Source organism: Anabrus simplex, chromosome 4 (assembly GCF_040414725.1).
Source record: "Anabrus simplex isolate iqAnaSimp1 chromosome 4, ASM4041472v1, whole genome shotgun sequence".
In the NCBI taxonomy this organism is placed as follows: domain Eukaryota; kingdom Metazoa; phylum Arthropoda; class Insecta; order Orthoptera; family Tettigoniidae; genus Anabrus; species Anabrus simplex.
In genome coordinates this window covers 390,018,871-390,037,779 of record NC_090268.1, presented here as the reverse complement: position 1 = coordinate 390,037,779, position 18,909 = coordinate 390,018,871, and the positions used below count along the sequence as shown (strand labels likewise).

At 40.5% G+C, this 18,909-nt stretch overlaps 1 protein-coding gene across 2 annotated transcripts in view; it reads right to left on the bottom strand.

The window, feature by feature from the left end:
• Positions 1-6,128: 6,128 nt before the first annotated feature.
• The window catches only part of LOC136872748 (facilitated trehalose transporter Tret1), a 53,815-nt gene continuing 41,034 nt past the window's right edge, over positions 6,129-18,909 (bottom strand). For both annotated transcript variants that reach the window (XM_067146578.2, XM_067146577.2), the window contains 2 exons: positions 14,429-14,712; positions 6,129-9,037 (listed from right to left, as the gene is read on the bottom strand). In XM_067146578.2, coding sequence (XP_067002679.2) covers positions 7,904-9,037; positions 14,429-14,632 — 1,338 coding nt within the window. In that variant the 5' untranslated portion in view covers positions 14,633-14,712 and the 3' untranslated portion in view covers positions 6,129-7,903. The remainder of the gene's footprint in view (positions 9,038-14,428; positions 14,713-18,909) is intronic.

Genomic DNA, 18,909 nt, shown 5'->3' with positions numbered 1-18,909 from the left:
TCCCTCTTATTTCCGCCAGTTTTGAATCTAGCCAATCCCTAATTTCTGTAATTAATTTTCTACCGATCACTGTCTTCTTTTTCTTCTTCTTCTTCTTCTTCTTCTTCGATTTTGAGTGTAACTTGTAAAGAGGCCAATAAAAGTGAGAGGGTGTGGCTAATTTAATCTTGAATGGTCTCGAACTTTCCCCGAGGGTTTATAAACTGCGGATTTTCAGGTCTCTTGGCCAATTGATCGTCACCTTACTGAGTGTGTGTGTCAAGCAGGAGGCGGGTGGCCTCTTCGTCAGCCACTAGAACTTCTACAAGGTAATGGCCACATAACACCTTTATTTCTTGCTAGCTCCGCAGTTTAACCGGAGGGAAAGGTCCGAATCATTAACTATGTAACCTACCTTTCTAAAAATGTAACTCTCTGCCGACTAATGTAAAAACTTCATAAAATCTTTAACTGTAAATCGGGGATAGAGAGTGAAGTACCCTCTGGAGCTCCCCTTCATTTTGATTTGAGGTGCCAGGTTTTGTAATCTTTCGTTTCTGCAATGTATTAAAGTTATTTCCATCCGAGCAACCTCAGTAGTTTGAGAATAGTCCCTGTTTCGTCGGCCAAGAGCTCAGTCTTCGACTACATTCAAATTGTACTCGGGCCGTTCATTTAACCTCTTCTTTTTTCACTAACCTCTTCTTTTTTCACTAAGGCCCTGTAGGTTGCGTATAGCTACCTTGGTGTAATGAGATTTCTATTTGTAAATAGTGCCTTGTAAGGCCAGAGATTATTATATTTTAATTCAATGTTGCCTTGAGAAGGCTTGGAAAACTGAGAGCCCGTTAGCTCTTTTTCAAAGTAAGATTACTGTATGCCTCTGGAAGGCTAGCTGTTGTAATTTTAGGAGCAAGTGCTCTTTGAATTAGGGGATTTCTGCCGTCGTATAAATTGGTGAACTTTTGTAAATTTGAACTAGGAGCTTAGCAAAAGTAAAGCGAGGGCTTGAAGCCCACAATCTGTTAAAACCCACTAATTTTGTCTTTCCTAGACTTGTTTAATGATTGTTACTTTGTCCTGTAAAATTGTTATATTTTGTGGTTTACCTTTTAAATTCAATTCTTGACATTGTATGTTTGACCCATTCCCCAGGCACCTTCTTTCACCTCTGCGTCCACGGGATACCCCGGAATAATAATAATAATAATAATAATAATAATAATAATAATAATAATAATAATAATAATAATAATAATAATAATAATAATAATAATAATAATAATAATAATGGTTTTCACCTAACTAAATTTCAGGGACGTCCAATTGTGGGATCTTGTCTCACAGGAGTTTTCTTATCTGCTGGTGAACTTACCGACACTAGGCTGATGCATTTTGGCACCGTCAAGTACCACCGGCTCAGGCTCAGAAAGCGAGCTCTTTACCGTCCCATCCACTCATCCTAGCCTTCTATCAAAGAAGGGTACAGCTAGAGTGTGATATATACACGACATATACATGTCCTGCAAAGGGCATAATAATAGTAATATAAATGTTGTAGGTTAGAGGAGGAAATATATTTATTCTTCTAAACTGAACTACGATTCCTCTGCTTCAAAATCTGATTGTACAGAAATTGTGTCCCTAAATAAAGCACGAATGCTTGAAGATCCAGCCAACTTTCCGTCCTTATTATGGCTCCGTTAATGGTCACTTCAATAAGCCGAACTTTTTGTAAGCTGGTAGACACAATATCATATAAATTTTAATCTAATCACGATATCAGCTGTGTTATACATCATAAAGGGTACCAAAGTCATCAAGATAAAGTGCGGAGTGTCTAGTATGTGAGAATTGATGTGATAATTGATCACTGATGATAGCTACTGTCGGCCACCAAGGTCTGTAATAGATAGCTTGCGCGCCTAAATCAAGATAACTAACTTCCAGCTGTCACTGAAGAATTTCAGAGGATGCCACAACAGATATGCCGAGATACATGTGTCAAATTTGTCTTCAGACAAATATCTGTCGGAATGGTCAATTGGTGGACAGCGCCGTGGAGAATACATGATGAGAAAATATGTCAAGTTCTTAATGCTTATGATTCGATGTCATACTCATTGACGGAATGGTCAGCGTTATGGTCTTCGGTTCAGATTGCGCTAGGTTCGATTCGCGGCCAGGGATTTCAGCCACGGCTGTTCAATTCCGCTAGCTTGGGGGCTGGGTATTTGTGTTTCTCTTAGTAGCCTACACACCTTGGGACACTACCTAATCGTCTGTTACAATATGTGGAAGTGTCGCCATCAGAAACCCAGTGTGGTTTAAGACTCATACGAAGCACAATCGATTATGTGTGCACTACTTGACAAATACAAGAAAAAATAATGTGCGGAGCTGAATCGAAGCCACGAACTACGAATGATGTATACTTACACTATTTCAAATCTCCATCGACTCGATTACATCCGGGTGTAGATGGGAGCGTAAATTAAGACCTACTTGCTTGCGGTTCGTGGTGCTCGGCCGTCTCGATTTTACACCTGAGTTAGGCCTTTTCATCTCTTTACTCACGGTTTGGGTGATGTAATTTTAGATTTCGAGCTCACTACGCAAAATCACTTTTCGGGGTGGCATGTTTTAAAGACGTGATTTTGAAATTCCGTATTTATTCTGTTGTGGATGATCGGGCTTCGAATTGGGCCAAGAAGTAGGGACCGAAACATCATGTTTAATGTGGTGTATTGGTGAGATTCGGAGTACTTCTCTCAAAATCTTCTTGTTTTTGTTTTTTGTTTTTACAATTGGCTTTACGTCGCACTGACACAGGATTTATAGCGACGATGGAATAGAAAAGGGCTAAGAAGGGAAGGAAAGGTACAGCTCCAACATTTTCCTGTGTGAAAATGGAAAACCACGGAAAACCATCTTCAGATCTACCGACCGTGGGGTTCGAACCCACTATCTCCAGAATGCAAGCTTTTTCCTTGTTTAACAGCGACCTTTCAAAATTGGACTACCTGGCGTCTCAGCTTTCTTAAATGTATTTTTCTGGCAGCAAAGGCTAATACCCCATTTGTTTGGACAATTTTCCTCCAGTAGGATGCTTTTTCAAGGCCGGAGAGGGCTCTCCCAAAAGCGAGCATTCAGTTTCAGCTTTTTGGAAAACGATCAAGAAGACGACCAAGAGCGAGATGGAACGATCGAGTGGCAGTGCTGTTCCACCAGGTGGAGCCAGCAGCCACTGAGAAGAATGTAAAGGACAAGAGGAGATGGGCTAACACCTGTGATCAATACGTGTGATTGAGGCTATCAGTAATTGTTACTTTTTCTGGTCTTAAAAATCTGTTTAGAGTATTTTATTATTATTATTATTATTATTATTATTATTATTATTATTATTATTATTATTATTATTATTATTATTATTAATTGGATGTCAATTAATTGAGAAGGAATTACGTAAGTACGACTGTGAAAGTGACGCACAGGATTAGGTAGTGTATTTTGAAGCTTTCAGTTCCACACTTTTGTCACGTGATGATGTTTACGTATGTCCTTCATCTTGTCACAGTACTTCCACCGTTAAGTGCTCCCAATAATTAAAAGTTCCTCCATAACTACGTCACGCATCTCGAAAATTACCTAAGTACACACCTCAAGGTTTAACAAGATTCCAGTATACATACACAGGCACGAAAGACTTACCGAAGAGTTCGCATTAATGTACAAAGGAGGATTTGCTAACTCAACAGTTACTCGCTGCAAGAATGTGTAACACCTGGGTAAAGATCGAAATGTGAGAATTTTAACTCGGCTTTAACTTATACAGTGAGTCGAAATGAAACTCCTACACTGGAGAAAAGCTTCTTTATTGAAATTTAACAAATATGTCACTATTATTTTATTTTAATCTTGGTTCTGGTTTAACAAATACACATTTCTCTACTAACGCACAAAATAAATCAACTCCTATTTCTTAAACTTACAAAGAAAATTAATACATTATTCTTAAACATGCATGAAACAGGTCAATGTAAACTCATACACCTTCATGTTGTTCCTGAGCAATCTCTAATAACACAATGTTATTAACAGTCAATACTTTGATGGATACCCTTTAGCACTGTTCACGGCTCTTAAACGGTTAGGCATAGATTGTACTAATTTTTCCCAATAAGATGGATCTATTTCCTTCCGTTCTTCACATAAATCCATTGAAGATCATGTTTGTTCAAAATCATGTGGTTTCTTATCGCTACTTCTAAGTTATGCCATAGATTTTCCATCACATTTAAGTCTGATGACTGTGGAGGTGTCTCGAGTACTTTTGGGTAATTATACAGCAGCCACGTCCGTACTTTATGAGCTTTGTGCATCGGGTCGTTGTCTTGGTAATACTTAAATTGATCAAGTACTCCAAGCATTTGAGCAATAGGTCGTAAATGTTATTTCAGTATATTTAGGTGCACATGTTGATCCATGGTAGTCAACTCTCCTGGTCCACTAGCTGACATGCACCCCCATACACTTACAGTACCTCCACCATGTTTGACACTTGGACGTAGATTACTAGGTTTCAACTCCTCATTTGGCTTCCTCCAGACATTAACCTTTCCATCTGATCCGAAAAGATTTTATTTGCTTTCATCTGCAAAAATAACAGTCTTCCAGAAGTCCAAATCCTTTTCTATATACTCCTTAACGAAGCTCAACCTTTTCTTCCTATTAATCTTTTTAACAAATGGTTTTTTCCTAGATTTTCGTCCATGCCTGTTACTTTTCCTTAAGATAAGTCGAAGAGTTTCTCGATATGCTCTCGTGTTGGTATATTCCTCAGCCATCACAGCCAGTTTTGGAGCACTAATCGCTGGATTTTTCTTCACTTGTCTTACTATCCAACGTTCCTCTCTGAAGTTGAAAATGTTTCTCCCACTCACGCACTGTGGAGTTGCATGTCTCCTCTTTACGTTTATCAATTTCTCGGAGTGATTTTCCTCTCTTATGGTGAAAAGTCATCACTTCTCTTTCTTCTTTCGAATATTGTCCTCTTTGACGCCCCATGACATTACCGGAACTTGCCTGTACTTCACAACTCTCCACAACAAACTGAATGTGGTGTCAAAACACAAACACACATAATTTTTACTGCCCTCCTATCTGCCCATGTAGGACTATATGAGTTTCATTTTGACGTGCCCCAGCAACATATCGACAAAGAATCTGTTATATCTTGGGAGGTTAAGGGATACGCTAACTAGCCTGTGGTGACTTAATAATTCAAGACATACCTTTATTGTTCCATACATAAAATGAGAACAAACTGTCCACATTTCTATTCATAAACACATACATCGGTGTATGAGTTTCACTTTGACTCACTGTAGTTTAAAAGCTGTTGAGCCTGACAGGAGTTTCTTTATTTTTTCCTTCACAATTCGCTTTACGTCGCACGGATACAGGTAGGTTTTATGCCGGCGATGGTATAGGGAACAGCTAGGAGTGGGAAGGAAGCGACCGTTGCCTTAATTAAGGTATAGCCCCATTTACCTTGTGTGAAAATGAGAAACCACGGATAACCATCTTCAGGGCTGCCGACAGTCAGGTACGAACCCACTATCTCCCGAATGCAATGCAAGTTGACTGCTACTGTACGTGACCCAAACCGCGCAGCCACTTGCTCGGTGGACAGACAATACATTTATAATTACTAATAATAATTGTTATTAGTTTACGTCCCACTACATTTGTATGGTTTTCAGAGACGCCGAGGTGCCATAATTTAGTCCTGCAATAAATCTATTGGTACGAGGCTAACGTATTTGAGTACCTTCAAATACAGTACTGCCGGACTGAGCCAGGATCGAACCTGCCAAGTTGCGGTCAGAAGGCCAGTGCCTCAACCGTCTGAGCCACTCACTTATAATAACTAGATCGCGTGGCAAGAGCCTGGTTTCAATCCCAAACCTCTGCGTAGTGTTCATATTGCCCCCTTTTCTGGGGTCGCTCAGTCGGCGGAGCGAGAGTCCCAACGGGTGGAACGTTCGCAGGGCCGTCTTTGCTATATCGGGACAGACCTTATACATTTATATTTGCAGGGCTATAGGTGATTGGATAGGTGACATAGCATAAATGAAAATCAGAACAAAACAACAATAACATTTATTTAAAATGACAGTCCGGACAAGCAAACAAAAATTAAAAAAAGAAATCAATAATATTCAATCTCAACATAATATGAATGCTTCTGGTCATGTTAACATGAACTTAGATACATTGCATGCTTTTGGTTTCCATTTTTACAATCCACTGTTCCTTAAACTCCTTGTCTGTAATAATGCCTCTGGTCTAAACCGTTGATCTAACGAACTGCAACATTGAACATATTGCTATTTGCTTTACGTCACACCGACACAGATAGGTCTTATGGCGACGATGGGACAGGAAAGGGCTAGGACTGAGAAAGAAGTGGCCGTGGCCTGGTGTGAAAATGGGAAACCACGGAAAACCATCTTCAGGGCTGCCGACAGTGGGATTCGAACCCACTATCTCCCGAATACTGGATACTGGCCGCACTTAGGCGACTGCAGCTATCGAACTCGGTGCAACATTGAACAGATTACAATATTAGCGAAAGTGTCGTTACAATCAATATTACTACAATTGATTATTCAGGCTGAGTGGACCCCGTTCCAGCCCTCGCATCACTTTTCAAATTCCGTGGCAGAGCCCGGAATCGAACTAGGGCCTCCGGGAGTGGTAGCTAATCACACTAACCACTACACCACAGAGGCGGACTACCAACGCAATATACGAACAGCAAAATACGGTACTACATCATCAAGCATTAGGATACTAGAGTATTACACCGTAAAGTGTTCCGCGGAATTTTATGACTCCAACATCTGTTGATTTCACAGTGATGATACTGTAAGGGCTGTCACATATATGTTTTTTCAACTCATTTATGAAATGAGGGCCAAGTGTGTTTTAATTATTACAGTATACTTCGCTCTATGCACCTGAAAACCTATGGCAACAACCAAGTCTGCAACCATCGTCTTGCAAACTTCGGCAAAGTGAGTAGTGGTTAATAAACTACAGTGTTCCGGAATAAATAAGTTGATATTTAAACATGCGCACACACTGAGTGTAATGAGTCATTAAGGCAGAGGTGATACAAATGTATAATCAGAATGCATGCACAGCACGCTGATAAAAGTTACCAAAGTACTAAATATTTTTTAAAAAAATCCCCTGTTCTGCAGTAGAATGGCTCAGTCCCACACAGATACCAGTGATGAACTGAACTAAAATACACACTCTAAAAGGAAAATAGATCTTGTCCAGTAAGAAAAACGGTACCTCCCAATTACATGAAGGTGATTTACAAGCTCGGCCCGACGGAAATGAGAGACGATTTTAGTGGTACTTCCACCGGGACTAGGTACATTCTCATGTTTTCTATTAATTTGATCCAGTTATATATGCCATAAATGTGTGCCATTAAGTTTTCATTTTACAAAACCACTAGGAAATCTTCTGACGAATCAAAATTCCGCTAGCCGCTAACTGCATTTCTTCACCGCTAGAAGGATTTAGATTCCGCCAGATTTAGCGGGAGTATTCGGGAGATAGTAGGTTCGAACTCCACTGTCGGCAGCCCTGAAGATGGTTTTCCGTGGTTTCCCATTTTCTCACCAGGCAAATGCTGGGGCTGTATCTTAATTAAGGCCACGGCTCTTCCATCCCAGTCCTAGCCCTTCCCTGCCCCATCGTCGCCATAAGACCTAAAGCAACTTGCAGCAACAACAACAACGATTTAGCGGGAAATACGCTGAGTTGGCATGGCTGATCTGAACTATCAGAACCCCTAAAATATATTAAACTCCTCGACATAACTGTAGAGCATTCGAAATCATCAATATTCTGGTTTCCTCGAAGGTGAATAAGAACGCCTTTCTAATAGATATCTGGTCTCTTTCAAGTCATCAGCTAGACATTTCATCTCTAAGTTTATTTCCAGCAAAGATTTTCCCTTTGTTTCTGGAACGAAGTATATTATGAACAGCATGCCACCCAGACAGTATGCTGAAAATGTCCAGAACACCACGTAGTATTCCACTTCCGCAATCAGCACCACTTTAGTGATCAAGAAATTCATTATTGCTAAGTAGATGGATAGGAATGATGATGCGACGCCTCTTACGTTCGTGGGAAATATTTCAGTCATAATAGCGACAGGTACAGATCCCAGGCCTAAATTGAAAAACATAATAAAGAAAATTAATGCTAGAAGAGGTAAAATATCTAATCCAGTCACTCCATTATTAAGGAGGTAGAAGTAGGTGCCTTCTACCACAAGAGCAGCCGCACAGCCAACAGAAGACACCACAAGTAGAGGTTTTCGACCGGCAGTATCCACCAGTACTGATGGTATGATGCTAAGAAGAGTCTGCACTCCACCCAATATAATCACTGATATACTGGGATCCAAAGAACTTCGGCTTTCTTTGAACATTTCAGTGGAATAAGAAAGAATAACGACATGTCCACTGCAGACGGTGATAGAGAATAGCCCAACACAGATCATCAAGGCTCGGAGGTTGCATCTTGAGGTAAATAAGTCTAAGAATGCTCCTTTGTTCATCCGACAGCATCCAACAGTAACTTCCATCATGTTCAACTCCATCTGCACACTGTCAGGGTCTTCTAAGCCACGAAGTGTGAGCAAGACTTTCTGGGCCTCTTTGCGACGACCGTGCATGAGGAGATAGTACGGCGACTCTGGCACGAACATAAAAGTCATGAGGAAGATCAAGGGGATGAGAGCGGAGAGCATGGTGAGAGTCCCGTAGGAGACGTAAGGAGCTGTACTGTACTCGAACATGATGCCCAGATTGATCATCACCTGGAACAAGGTGCCTATGGCGCCCCTGACCGAGTCTTCAGCGATCTCTCCTAGGTAGATGGATGCTATGGTAGAACTCACTCCCACCGCCAGTCCAGCGGTGAGCCTCGCGAAGTACAGTAGGTCCACTCGCACGTACCATTGCTGTAAAAGGAAAGATTGAGTACAGAACATCATCACAACTCGTTGGGGTATCATGGCTGAAATGAGGTATCGACATGGGAATGGTAGTAAGTTACACAAAGTGAATTTTACAGAAGAAAAAATAGTTGAAATCGACTTGCTGGTCGTGTTATACGTACATAGCACGTGTTGAAGAGATGTTAAGTACAGAACGAAAATGGTCAACCGAACACCAGTGGGATCCGAACCCAAAACCTGCCGATTTCTTTCCAACAGAAAAAATATGACCTACGCCACCATAGCTCAATTGGTAGAGCAACCGACGCGAAATTCGGAGGTTGTGGGTTCGGATCCCACTGGTGTTGAAGAGATGTTAAGTACAGAACGAAAATGGTCAACCGGACACCAGTGGGATCCGAACCCAAAACCTGCCGATTTCTTTCCAACAGAAAAAATATGACCTACGCCACCATAGCTCAATTGGTAGAGCAACCGACGCGAAATTCGGAGGTTGTGGGTTCGGATCCCACTGGTGTCCGGTTGGCCATTATCGTTTTGTACATCTCTTCAACACGTACTGTGTACTTATAACACGACCTAACAGGTTGAAAGTCAGTTTCGATTACAATGCGGCAGTGAATATTCAATATTCAGAAAATTAATCTTTCTAACATTCTGAAGCAGAGATTACTGAAAATAAATCATGTAAAATCAAGGAATAATTCATTTATCAGTTTTGACACACAAATGTATGTCAAGTATGATTCAAGCACACACTGTGCGCTAAAACACGTTGTGAAAATCACTGTCTAATCAGTATGTCAGCTGACATGTATGTTTCAAGCGGACATTTCAAGTTAAAACAAATGACATTCTTCATCCAAGGAATCCAGCATAGCCAATAAGACCCTTTTTTCCGTTCATTGGTGGATAGTCTTCTTCCGGGAGGTTGTAAGGTATGTATGTTGTTCATCGCAAGATAGGAGCGCCCTCTTTTAAGGATATTGTGCTCCTTCTACAATTCTAACTCGTTGACTGATTGTCTTGTCTTGACTAAGGGAAGTTCGGCCCTTGAAATCTTTATCCTGCTCACAATGCTGATATTAAGGCGTTGAGTATTTAAATATTTCCTGCTTTCCATGGTGTTGTCACGAAAATCCCCAGGCGTCATTATGCTGACATGGTCGAAAATGCTTACTCTCTTCGATTGTTGCTTGTCCAACCCTTGTCCCGTTTTCCTATGGGGTCGGGTTTTCTGTCATGGCGGGTTTTTATGACCGGATGTGCCCTTCCTCACGTCAACCTTATCAGAGGAGTTAATGAGATGAATTGAATGACATGATATAATATTATGATAGTAGGGAGAGGGTGAAACCCGGTGCCGGCACATAGCCTACTCCTGTCGAATAGCAACAAGGCGTCTGCTCAAGGCTTAACGTCCCCATCCGACGGACGAATCACCATCAACAGCGTCATATGCCCTCACTCCATATGAGCACTGCGGAGAGGTTTGTAATTCAACCCAGGCTTTTGGCACGCAATCTAGTGATTATAAATTGTATACCACCACCTCCCCTACCCTGCCGGCCAACATTCTGATGGTGAAAATTTATTACGACCAACGGGACTCAAACCGTCTAACCTCGGTGTCAGACCGTTTTAGACTTCAGCGCCTTAACGAACATGGCCACCAGGCGAGCTTAACCTCTCTGATAATTTCCTCATATTCTTCTGGAACCATTGTTGGCTACATGTACTACCTTTTTAATTTAAGACCTAGTTTGAAAGTCATTTCAAGATGCTGGCAATAATGACTTACCATTTTGAATGGAATAGATTTCGGATATATAACAAATTCCAACTTGTAAGTTTGAGAAGTTCCACCTATCCACCACTTTAAAAATCTTTCTTAGATTTTTCTTAGATTAATATTAATTTATTTTAAAGTTAGTCGGCACATGTTTCGTTTTTCATAGAAAACATCGTCAGCCGTGATCATGATTTACAGTTAAAATATGCACAAAAACACAGGTTGCCTAAATAAAACTCATATTTAAAACAACTGGTCATTACAAGATTAAAGGTCTAAATGTCTAAAGACTCTTTGGTATTACTATATTGTCACTATTTGACATCTTTTGATGTAAAAGAGGCGTTATTCATAAAACACCACTTGGAAAATTATGCCAAGACAAAGGGATCTTGAATTTTTTTGATTAATAAATTAAACAGCAATGTATAACCATGCAAATTTTTGCAACATTCAACACGTGATGTGAATGGAAAGGGGGAATTTTCTTGTCAGATGAAATGTTGTCATTGTGTTCGAAATGTATTACTTGTAATAGACTTTGGAGACATTATGGAAACTGAAATATCACTATGATGAACTATAATAGCTATAAACAAGGTTTATTCGCAGTTGACTTTCAGCAAAATGTGAAAGGAAACCTGAATCCACAAGAGGTACGGGCTGACTTACAACCTTCTCCATGCCAAACCTCCTTCCTGCACCTATCTTAAAAACTAATATACTGTACTAGTTGACTTGCTACCTTCCCCATGCGATTGGCATGAGAGTTTACTGTATTCTTCATCAAAAAACTAAATTTCGAGTTTTTAAATTAGTTACTAACTTTCCCATCTCAACGCTTCAAATATTGGCCATTTCCGCTGAAAATATTGATGTTTCAAGTTTGAGTTGAAATAACGTTCAGTGCTTTCTCTTCCAAAATACGTAATTACTTATCGAAACCACAATTGTAAATCTCCAAGCACCCTCCTTGAGTTTGAGTAGCAAGTCCACGCTTTCAATAGCTGTTGTCTCAAATAATTTTCAACAGATACTAAACACTCCTAGCATTATTTTCCTATCATAATACAATTAAGCTTCCAGGAAATCTTTTACTAGATATAAGAATTAAAATATTTAGATTCATACTTCCAAAGGTGTTCTTTACTTTTCGCAGAGAACTTTGCCTCGCATCTTCAGAATAAAATCTCGTCCTCCCCCCCCCCCCACCTTTGATCCGCATCTGACTCACACCCATTATTATTTCTGCTACACACTTTCTTTCCATCTTCAGCGTTAATCTATTCTTCCATCCTTTCAGTCTTTTGTTGCACTTTTTTATTTTTTATTCCTTCTATTCGTCCCTAATTCGTCTGATGACCTTTTAGTTTACTTCACACACACACACACACGATGGAACAAGAAACATCTTACTTGGAGCTAAGTTGGGGTCGTCAAGTCCCAGTCTGAAGGCTAGAGTACAGTGAGCCATTCAGTGATGAAAGAGAGTACCACTTACTATAGACTAACATTAAAGTAATTTTAAATTCAAATTTTCATTATTAGGAAAGTCTTGCTCTGGAACGGATGAGATTTTATTCTGAAGACGTGGGGCAAATTTCTCTGCGAAATGTAAAGAGCTTCACATTTTTTCCTCACACGGCAAAAGCCACTAGTGACAGCAGTTACAATCAGGATTAACTAGTTGCACTGCTCTGCCATCTACGGGAAGTAACCAAATCTACCACAGCCACTTTTCAAAGTTATGGTACTTGACTGAAAATGTTGTATGAAAACCGGGCTGAAGACTTAACAGGCAGACATACTGTTTGAAACAATTGCTCAAACTTTTAAGGAAATAAAAATAAACAGTCAGAGATTTTTGGTTAAATTTAGCGATTTTTTTGCTGTATTGGCTGCGAGATTTGACACAGGTTGTTTGACAACATTGAAGCCATTAATAGGCAATATTTGAAAGATATTGTGCCTAATTCACGATTTTCGAAAATCCATGGTCGTACATGCATTAATCGGGTTTAAGAAAGGTTATTCCACTGAAGCTGAACTTCTAGTATTCCAGCAAGTTATTGAAGATATCCTAGATACGGGATGTGAAATGGACTGTGTCGCGATTGACCTATCCAAGGCATTGGACAGGGTAGATCGTGGGAGAATGCTGGCAAAAATGAGTCAGTTGGACTAGATAACGGGGTAACTGAATGGGTGGGTATATTTAAAGATAATAGAACTCAGAGGATTAGAGTAGGTGATGCATAATCTGATCCTGTAACCGTTAAGAGAGGAATTAATCACGGAAGTGTTATTGGAGCTTTAAGTTTTCTTATATACGAAATAAATGATATGGCAAAGAACTAGAATCAGAAGTAAGGATGTTTTGCAGATTATGTTCTACTGTTTACAGTAATAAGTAAGTTACAAGATTGTGAGCAACTGCAAAAAGACCTCGACAATGTTTTGAGATGGACAGCAGGCAATGGTATGATGATAAACGGGGTTAAAAGTCATGTTGTGAGTTTCACTAATAGAGAAAGTCCTCTCAGGTTTAATTATTGCGTTGATGCGGTGAAAGTTCCTTATGGGGATCATTGTAAGTACCTAGGTCTTAATATCAGGAAAGATCTTCATTGGGGTTGTACTTGCAAATGAAGGGTATAAACCTCTGCACATGGCTAGGAGGGTATTTAGGGGTTGTAGTAAGGAGGTAAAAGAGAGGGTATATAAGTCTCTGGGAAGAACTCAACTTAGAGTATGGTTCCAGTGTATGGGACCCTCACCAGGATTACTCGGTTCGAGAATCGGAAAAAAACAAAACAAAGTAAAGCAGCTCGATTTGTTCTGGGTGATTTCCGACAAAAGAGTAGCGTTACGAAAATGTTGCAAAGTTTGGGCTGGGAAGAACTGGGAGAAAGAAGACGAGCTGCTCGGCTGAGTGGTATCTTCCGAGTTGTCAGTGGAGAGATGGCGTGGAATGACATTAGTAGACAGTTAAGTCTGAGTGGTGTTTTTAAAAGTAGGAAATATCACAATATGAAGATAAAGTTGGAATTCAAGAGGAAAAATTGGGGCAAATATCCATGTGTAGGAAGAGGACTTAGATATAGGAACAATTTAACCAGGGGGATGTTCAATAGTTTTCCAAATTCTTTGCAATTATTTAAGAAAAGACTAGGTAAAAAAGCACCTGCCACGTGGGCGACTGCCCTAAATGCAGATCAGTAGTAATTGGTTGGTTAACTTCAGCGAATTACCTAGGATGCACTACTTCCTTATTTCACCTTGCTTATACAGACAACCTACAAAGTCAGAAGTTGTGATTTTATATTATTGTACAAATTCATAATCAAAACAGAAGATGGTTTCCCGTGGTCTCCCATTTTCACACCACAGAAATGCTGGGGCCGTACCTTAATTAAGTCCACGGCCGCTTCCTTCCCACTTCTAGGCATTTTCTATCCCATCGTCGCCATAAGACCTATCTGTATCGGTGCGACGTAAGGCATATACTAAGAAAAGTCATAACAGAAGCGTTATCTGGTGGAAAGTATACTCAAAATTAACGGATATGAAGGAAGCTATGACCGTGACTTGCACATTCTTACCTCGTCTCCGTCTTGTTCTAGGGCGCTGTCTTCTGCCAGGGCCGTCAGTAGCCAGGACATGAGGAAGGGTGTTGCAGAAAACAATAGGGTCCACTTGCGACCCACCCAGTCGACCATGTATCCTGCAGGTATAGCAAGCAAGACATGGCCTACATGCATCAGAGATACTATCCAGGAGATCTCATCGTTCGTCAAGGGCAGCATTGTTGTCGCAGAGGACAAGTATGGTGTTACTGGGGATACCCATCCGATGAAGGTGCCAGCAGTAAAATACACCAGCGTGGCTGCAAAGGAAGACATTTTTGTTACATTCAATATATTAGAGGCTGGTCAGTTTCTCTGGGTCTGTTTAATAATTTTTTTTTAATTTCGACTTTTCCCAACTGGAGATTGCCTCTGATGACACAGTATACAGAAAGACAATATGAACATTAAAATAAATTTGTGAGTTGTTAGCACATTTGACATGCTATATGTTGTTGCATTAAATAGTTTAGGAGATACGGTCCTTCAGGATTCCGATGGAATATTTCAAGGCAGTCACTGCAATTTCATTTATTAATGCCTGAATGAGGTTACATCATTTGCAGAACTGGACGAGAAAGAGTAGAATTGTTCCTCTAGCGCCAACCATTAATCCTATGACTTCCATATCATCCAACTGGTACTGCTGTAGGTAGAATGCGATGGTTGGTTCATATGTTGCTTTCTTTACCTCATGTGCCTCATTGCATTGTCTTTAGGATGGCACGAATTTGACCGTCGGATCTAATATAAAGCCCCTTCGGTGTCTTTGAAGTCTATCATGTCAATTCGACGGGTGCTTCCTGTAATAGAAAGACCGTGAACCTTGTCGAAGACAGAGTCCCTTACCTCTTGAGCATTGACAGATTGTATTTTGTGGTGCCAAGTATTTCGTAGAGCTTCTCCATGCGAGCAGTAACCGAGGACGTGAGCACAGTTTCTACCTCGTTGAGGTAGCGCAGACAACGGCTACTGTCCATAGTCATTTTCAAGGCATTGCGCCTTTCGGTACTTCTACTTCAACCAATCCCTACTGATCCGCATTTAGGGCAGTCGCCCAGGTGACAGATTCCCTATCTGTTGCTTTCCTAACCTTTTCATAAATGATTTCAAAGAAATTGGTACATTATCCCAATCCCTAACTCACATTCCTATAAACGAATATTTGCCACCAGTTCGTCCTCTTGAATTCCAGATTTATCTTCATATTGTGATCGTTCCTATTTTTAAAGGCTCCATTCAAACTTATTCGTCTACTGATGTTTCATTCCACGCCACCTCTCCACTGACAGATCGAAACATACCACTTACCAGAGCAGCTCGTCTCCTTTCTCCAAAGTCTTCCCAGCCCAAACTTTGCAACATTTTTGTAACGCTACTCTATTATCGGAATTCACCCAGAACAAATCAAGCTGCTTTTCTTTGGATTTTTTCCAGTTCATGAATCAAGTATTCCTGGTGAGGGTCCTATACGCTGGGACCATACTTACCAGAGACTTACATGCCCTTTCCTTTACAACCTTACTACAACCCTAAATACCCTCATTACCATGTGTAGAGATTTGTAACCTTTACGAGTACAATACCATTTTTGTAATTACTCACATGGAAATCTTTCGTTATATTAACTTCCTAATACCTGACACCCTTCATTCATTTTTTCAACTCAGCCTTCGAAGTTAAACGCTTTCCTTACGATATCCGAAGTATAGAATGATTTTTATTTATTCAGTCATAGTGATGATTCGTTTTTCTTGTATCTATTATAGTACCTGTTGAACGTCGCACTAGTATAGAATAGAATTTATTGCTTGTATTGTTGCGCATACTTTAATGGAATCCTACAATTACAATATGCATTTGAATGAATTCAATCCATGAATGAATGAATGCCTACATGAATTGGTGGGAGCTTGACTTCATGATTGTGTTCGTGCACGATTGAATGACAAAGCCCCTTCTCACCCAGTCATGGATAGCCACCAACTGGGGAGAGAGCATTCATTAATAAATGAGTGATTGATTGGATGAATGAGTCAATGATTGAAATGAATTGAAAGCATCCTTTCAGCCCAGCGTTGCGGAACCCGGCCGTTAAGGAGAGAACTTTCCAACCTGTATTATTTACTGACTGACTGACAGACTGGCTGGCTGAATGAATGAATGAATGAATGAATGAATGAATGAATGAATGAATGAATGAATGAATGAATTGGAGAGAGTTTCATGAATAAGTGAAAGAATTGAACATCGCACTAACACGGAGAGGTCTTGGTGACTAACCCTTCGAACCTACAGTCTGTTTTTGAGACTTCGCTTGCCAATACGACTGCTGCCCGACCAAAAGGCCTGTAGACATTGGACTAACATGAAGTCTATTAAAACTGCGTCGTCATTTATGGCAACTACGTTTCAGCTCTCAGTCTACAATTAAAAACTTGGCCTGGTCATAAATTGAACCTGGGCCATCAGGGTAAGAGGCAGAAACCTATCTCTACACCATGAGGCAGACTCAAACATCAATTTAAGTACATTACAGAAGATGGAAATTAAAACACCGTGAAAGTGTGTGTCTCCAAAGCCCCGTGGGCCGTGAGTGACCTTTCCCGATACCAGGATACACTAACACGTCGATGTTGTGGGGTTGGTGAACATTTGCTGCAGGGACACAGGATGGTTGGACGGTGTGAGGCAATAATTCGATGATAGTACATTTAGGTACCTCTGTGCGCTCATATAGACGCTGGTCAGTATATTCGTTGCAATTCATAGCTGAATCCTGCATGATATAAAGTCAATAGTCCCTGAACCACGTTGTAAAGATTTGCAGCCTATGTTTGCTGCTTCACGGGGGTCAGTTCATCCAAAGTTCGAGGTGACTGAGGGAAGTTGTGCAGGTGTCTACCCATCGCGCCTCGTACAGGTTCAATTGGGCTTAGGTCCAGGGATCTTCCGGGTCATTGAAAAAGCGTAATATCTTGGAAATATTCTCTGGAAATGCCTTCAGAGGATGAGAGAATTCTCCTGCTGAAACATCCTATTTGTAACGGTCGCCATCAGAAGAACAACCACTGGTTGGATAACCTTGTCCACGTACCGTTGAGCAATAATTTTGCCCTCAGTGACGATTTCACATTAAAACCAATAGCTTGTCAGATTAAAATGCTTAGGGTTGGCTCCATGTACCTCTAGAGAATAAGATCGGTACATCCCCTCTCCTTGGTACGCCATCGGAGGCGATGTGACGATCATAGTGGCCGAAACAAAACCGTGATTCATCCTCGAGATGACACTGTATCATCCGTCGAACCAGCGTGACTGCTCACGACACCAATAGACTATCACCTTTATGTCGCAGTTTCACTTAAATTCTTATTACAGGAACACTGAATATTAACTAGTTGCACGCAAACGATTACCAATTGTTTATCAGTAATGTTTGGTGCCACAGTAGCTCGATGTTCCACTACTGTTGCTCGGGGGTCTGGCCGAATTCCGAATTATGCGGTCATCCCCGTCGGGTTGCTCCTGCTCCAGGTCTCTGAGCACGTGCCCATTCATTCGACCATTGCTACTATACCAGTTAGACCATGGAAGCATTTACGGCAACAGTCCACAAAGATAACCCACTGTTAGGTAGATCAATTATCCGGGCTCTCCCAACCAGTGGCAATATTGTTGATACCCTGCTTGTACTCGTCGGCGAGACGCATTTCACAAGCGAAAACTTCGCCTACCTGTAACGCTCAGACTAGAGGTCATTTAAACTTAAATGGGCTTCGCATACAAAAGGTTCATCTGTGACCAATCTTATTAGAAGCGCTATACGAACAATCAGACTGGCCTGAAAAAAGTATCGTTTACGTATCTCACTGGCATCAGTCCATATCCTCAATATCAACACGAATGATCCATTCCCTCGTGGTGCAACAATTTCTATTTTTCCTGGTGTATTACCGTATTATTTTACGGGTTGTTCAATTGTTTTCCCACGTTGTGTAGTGGAGTTTGGTAAATAATATTTTTATGCGACGTATTTGTAAAAAGGAGACTCAATTTAGCATATTATGGTATAAAAATAGTTAAGAATAGAGAGTTACGTAGTTGAGGAAGTGTTTGTTTCAAAACAATGCTAAGGTTTGGCAATCGAGTCACAATTTATTACACTCCACTCATGTATCGTCTATAACATTCAACCATGAAAAACATTATTTTTTCGATCTTTTCCCACAAAAGCACCACTACCAATCCACAGACTGGGGGTCGATGGCCTTCAATGATAGGCCCCTTTAAAAAACAAGCATTATCATCAATCCACAGACTTCAAGTATTTCAGAAAATTAATTACAGAAATCACGAAATCCGTGATGGATTTTCAAGAGTTAAGTCTCATAAGAAACGGCTAATTTTATGCAGATTTATCACACTAAGAAGTGTTGTATATAATTGAAATGTAA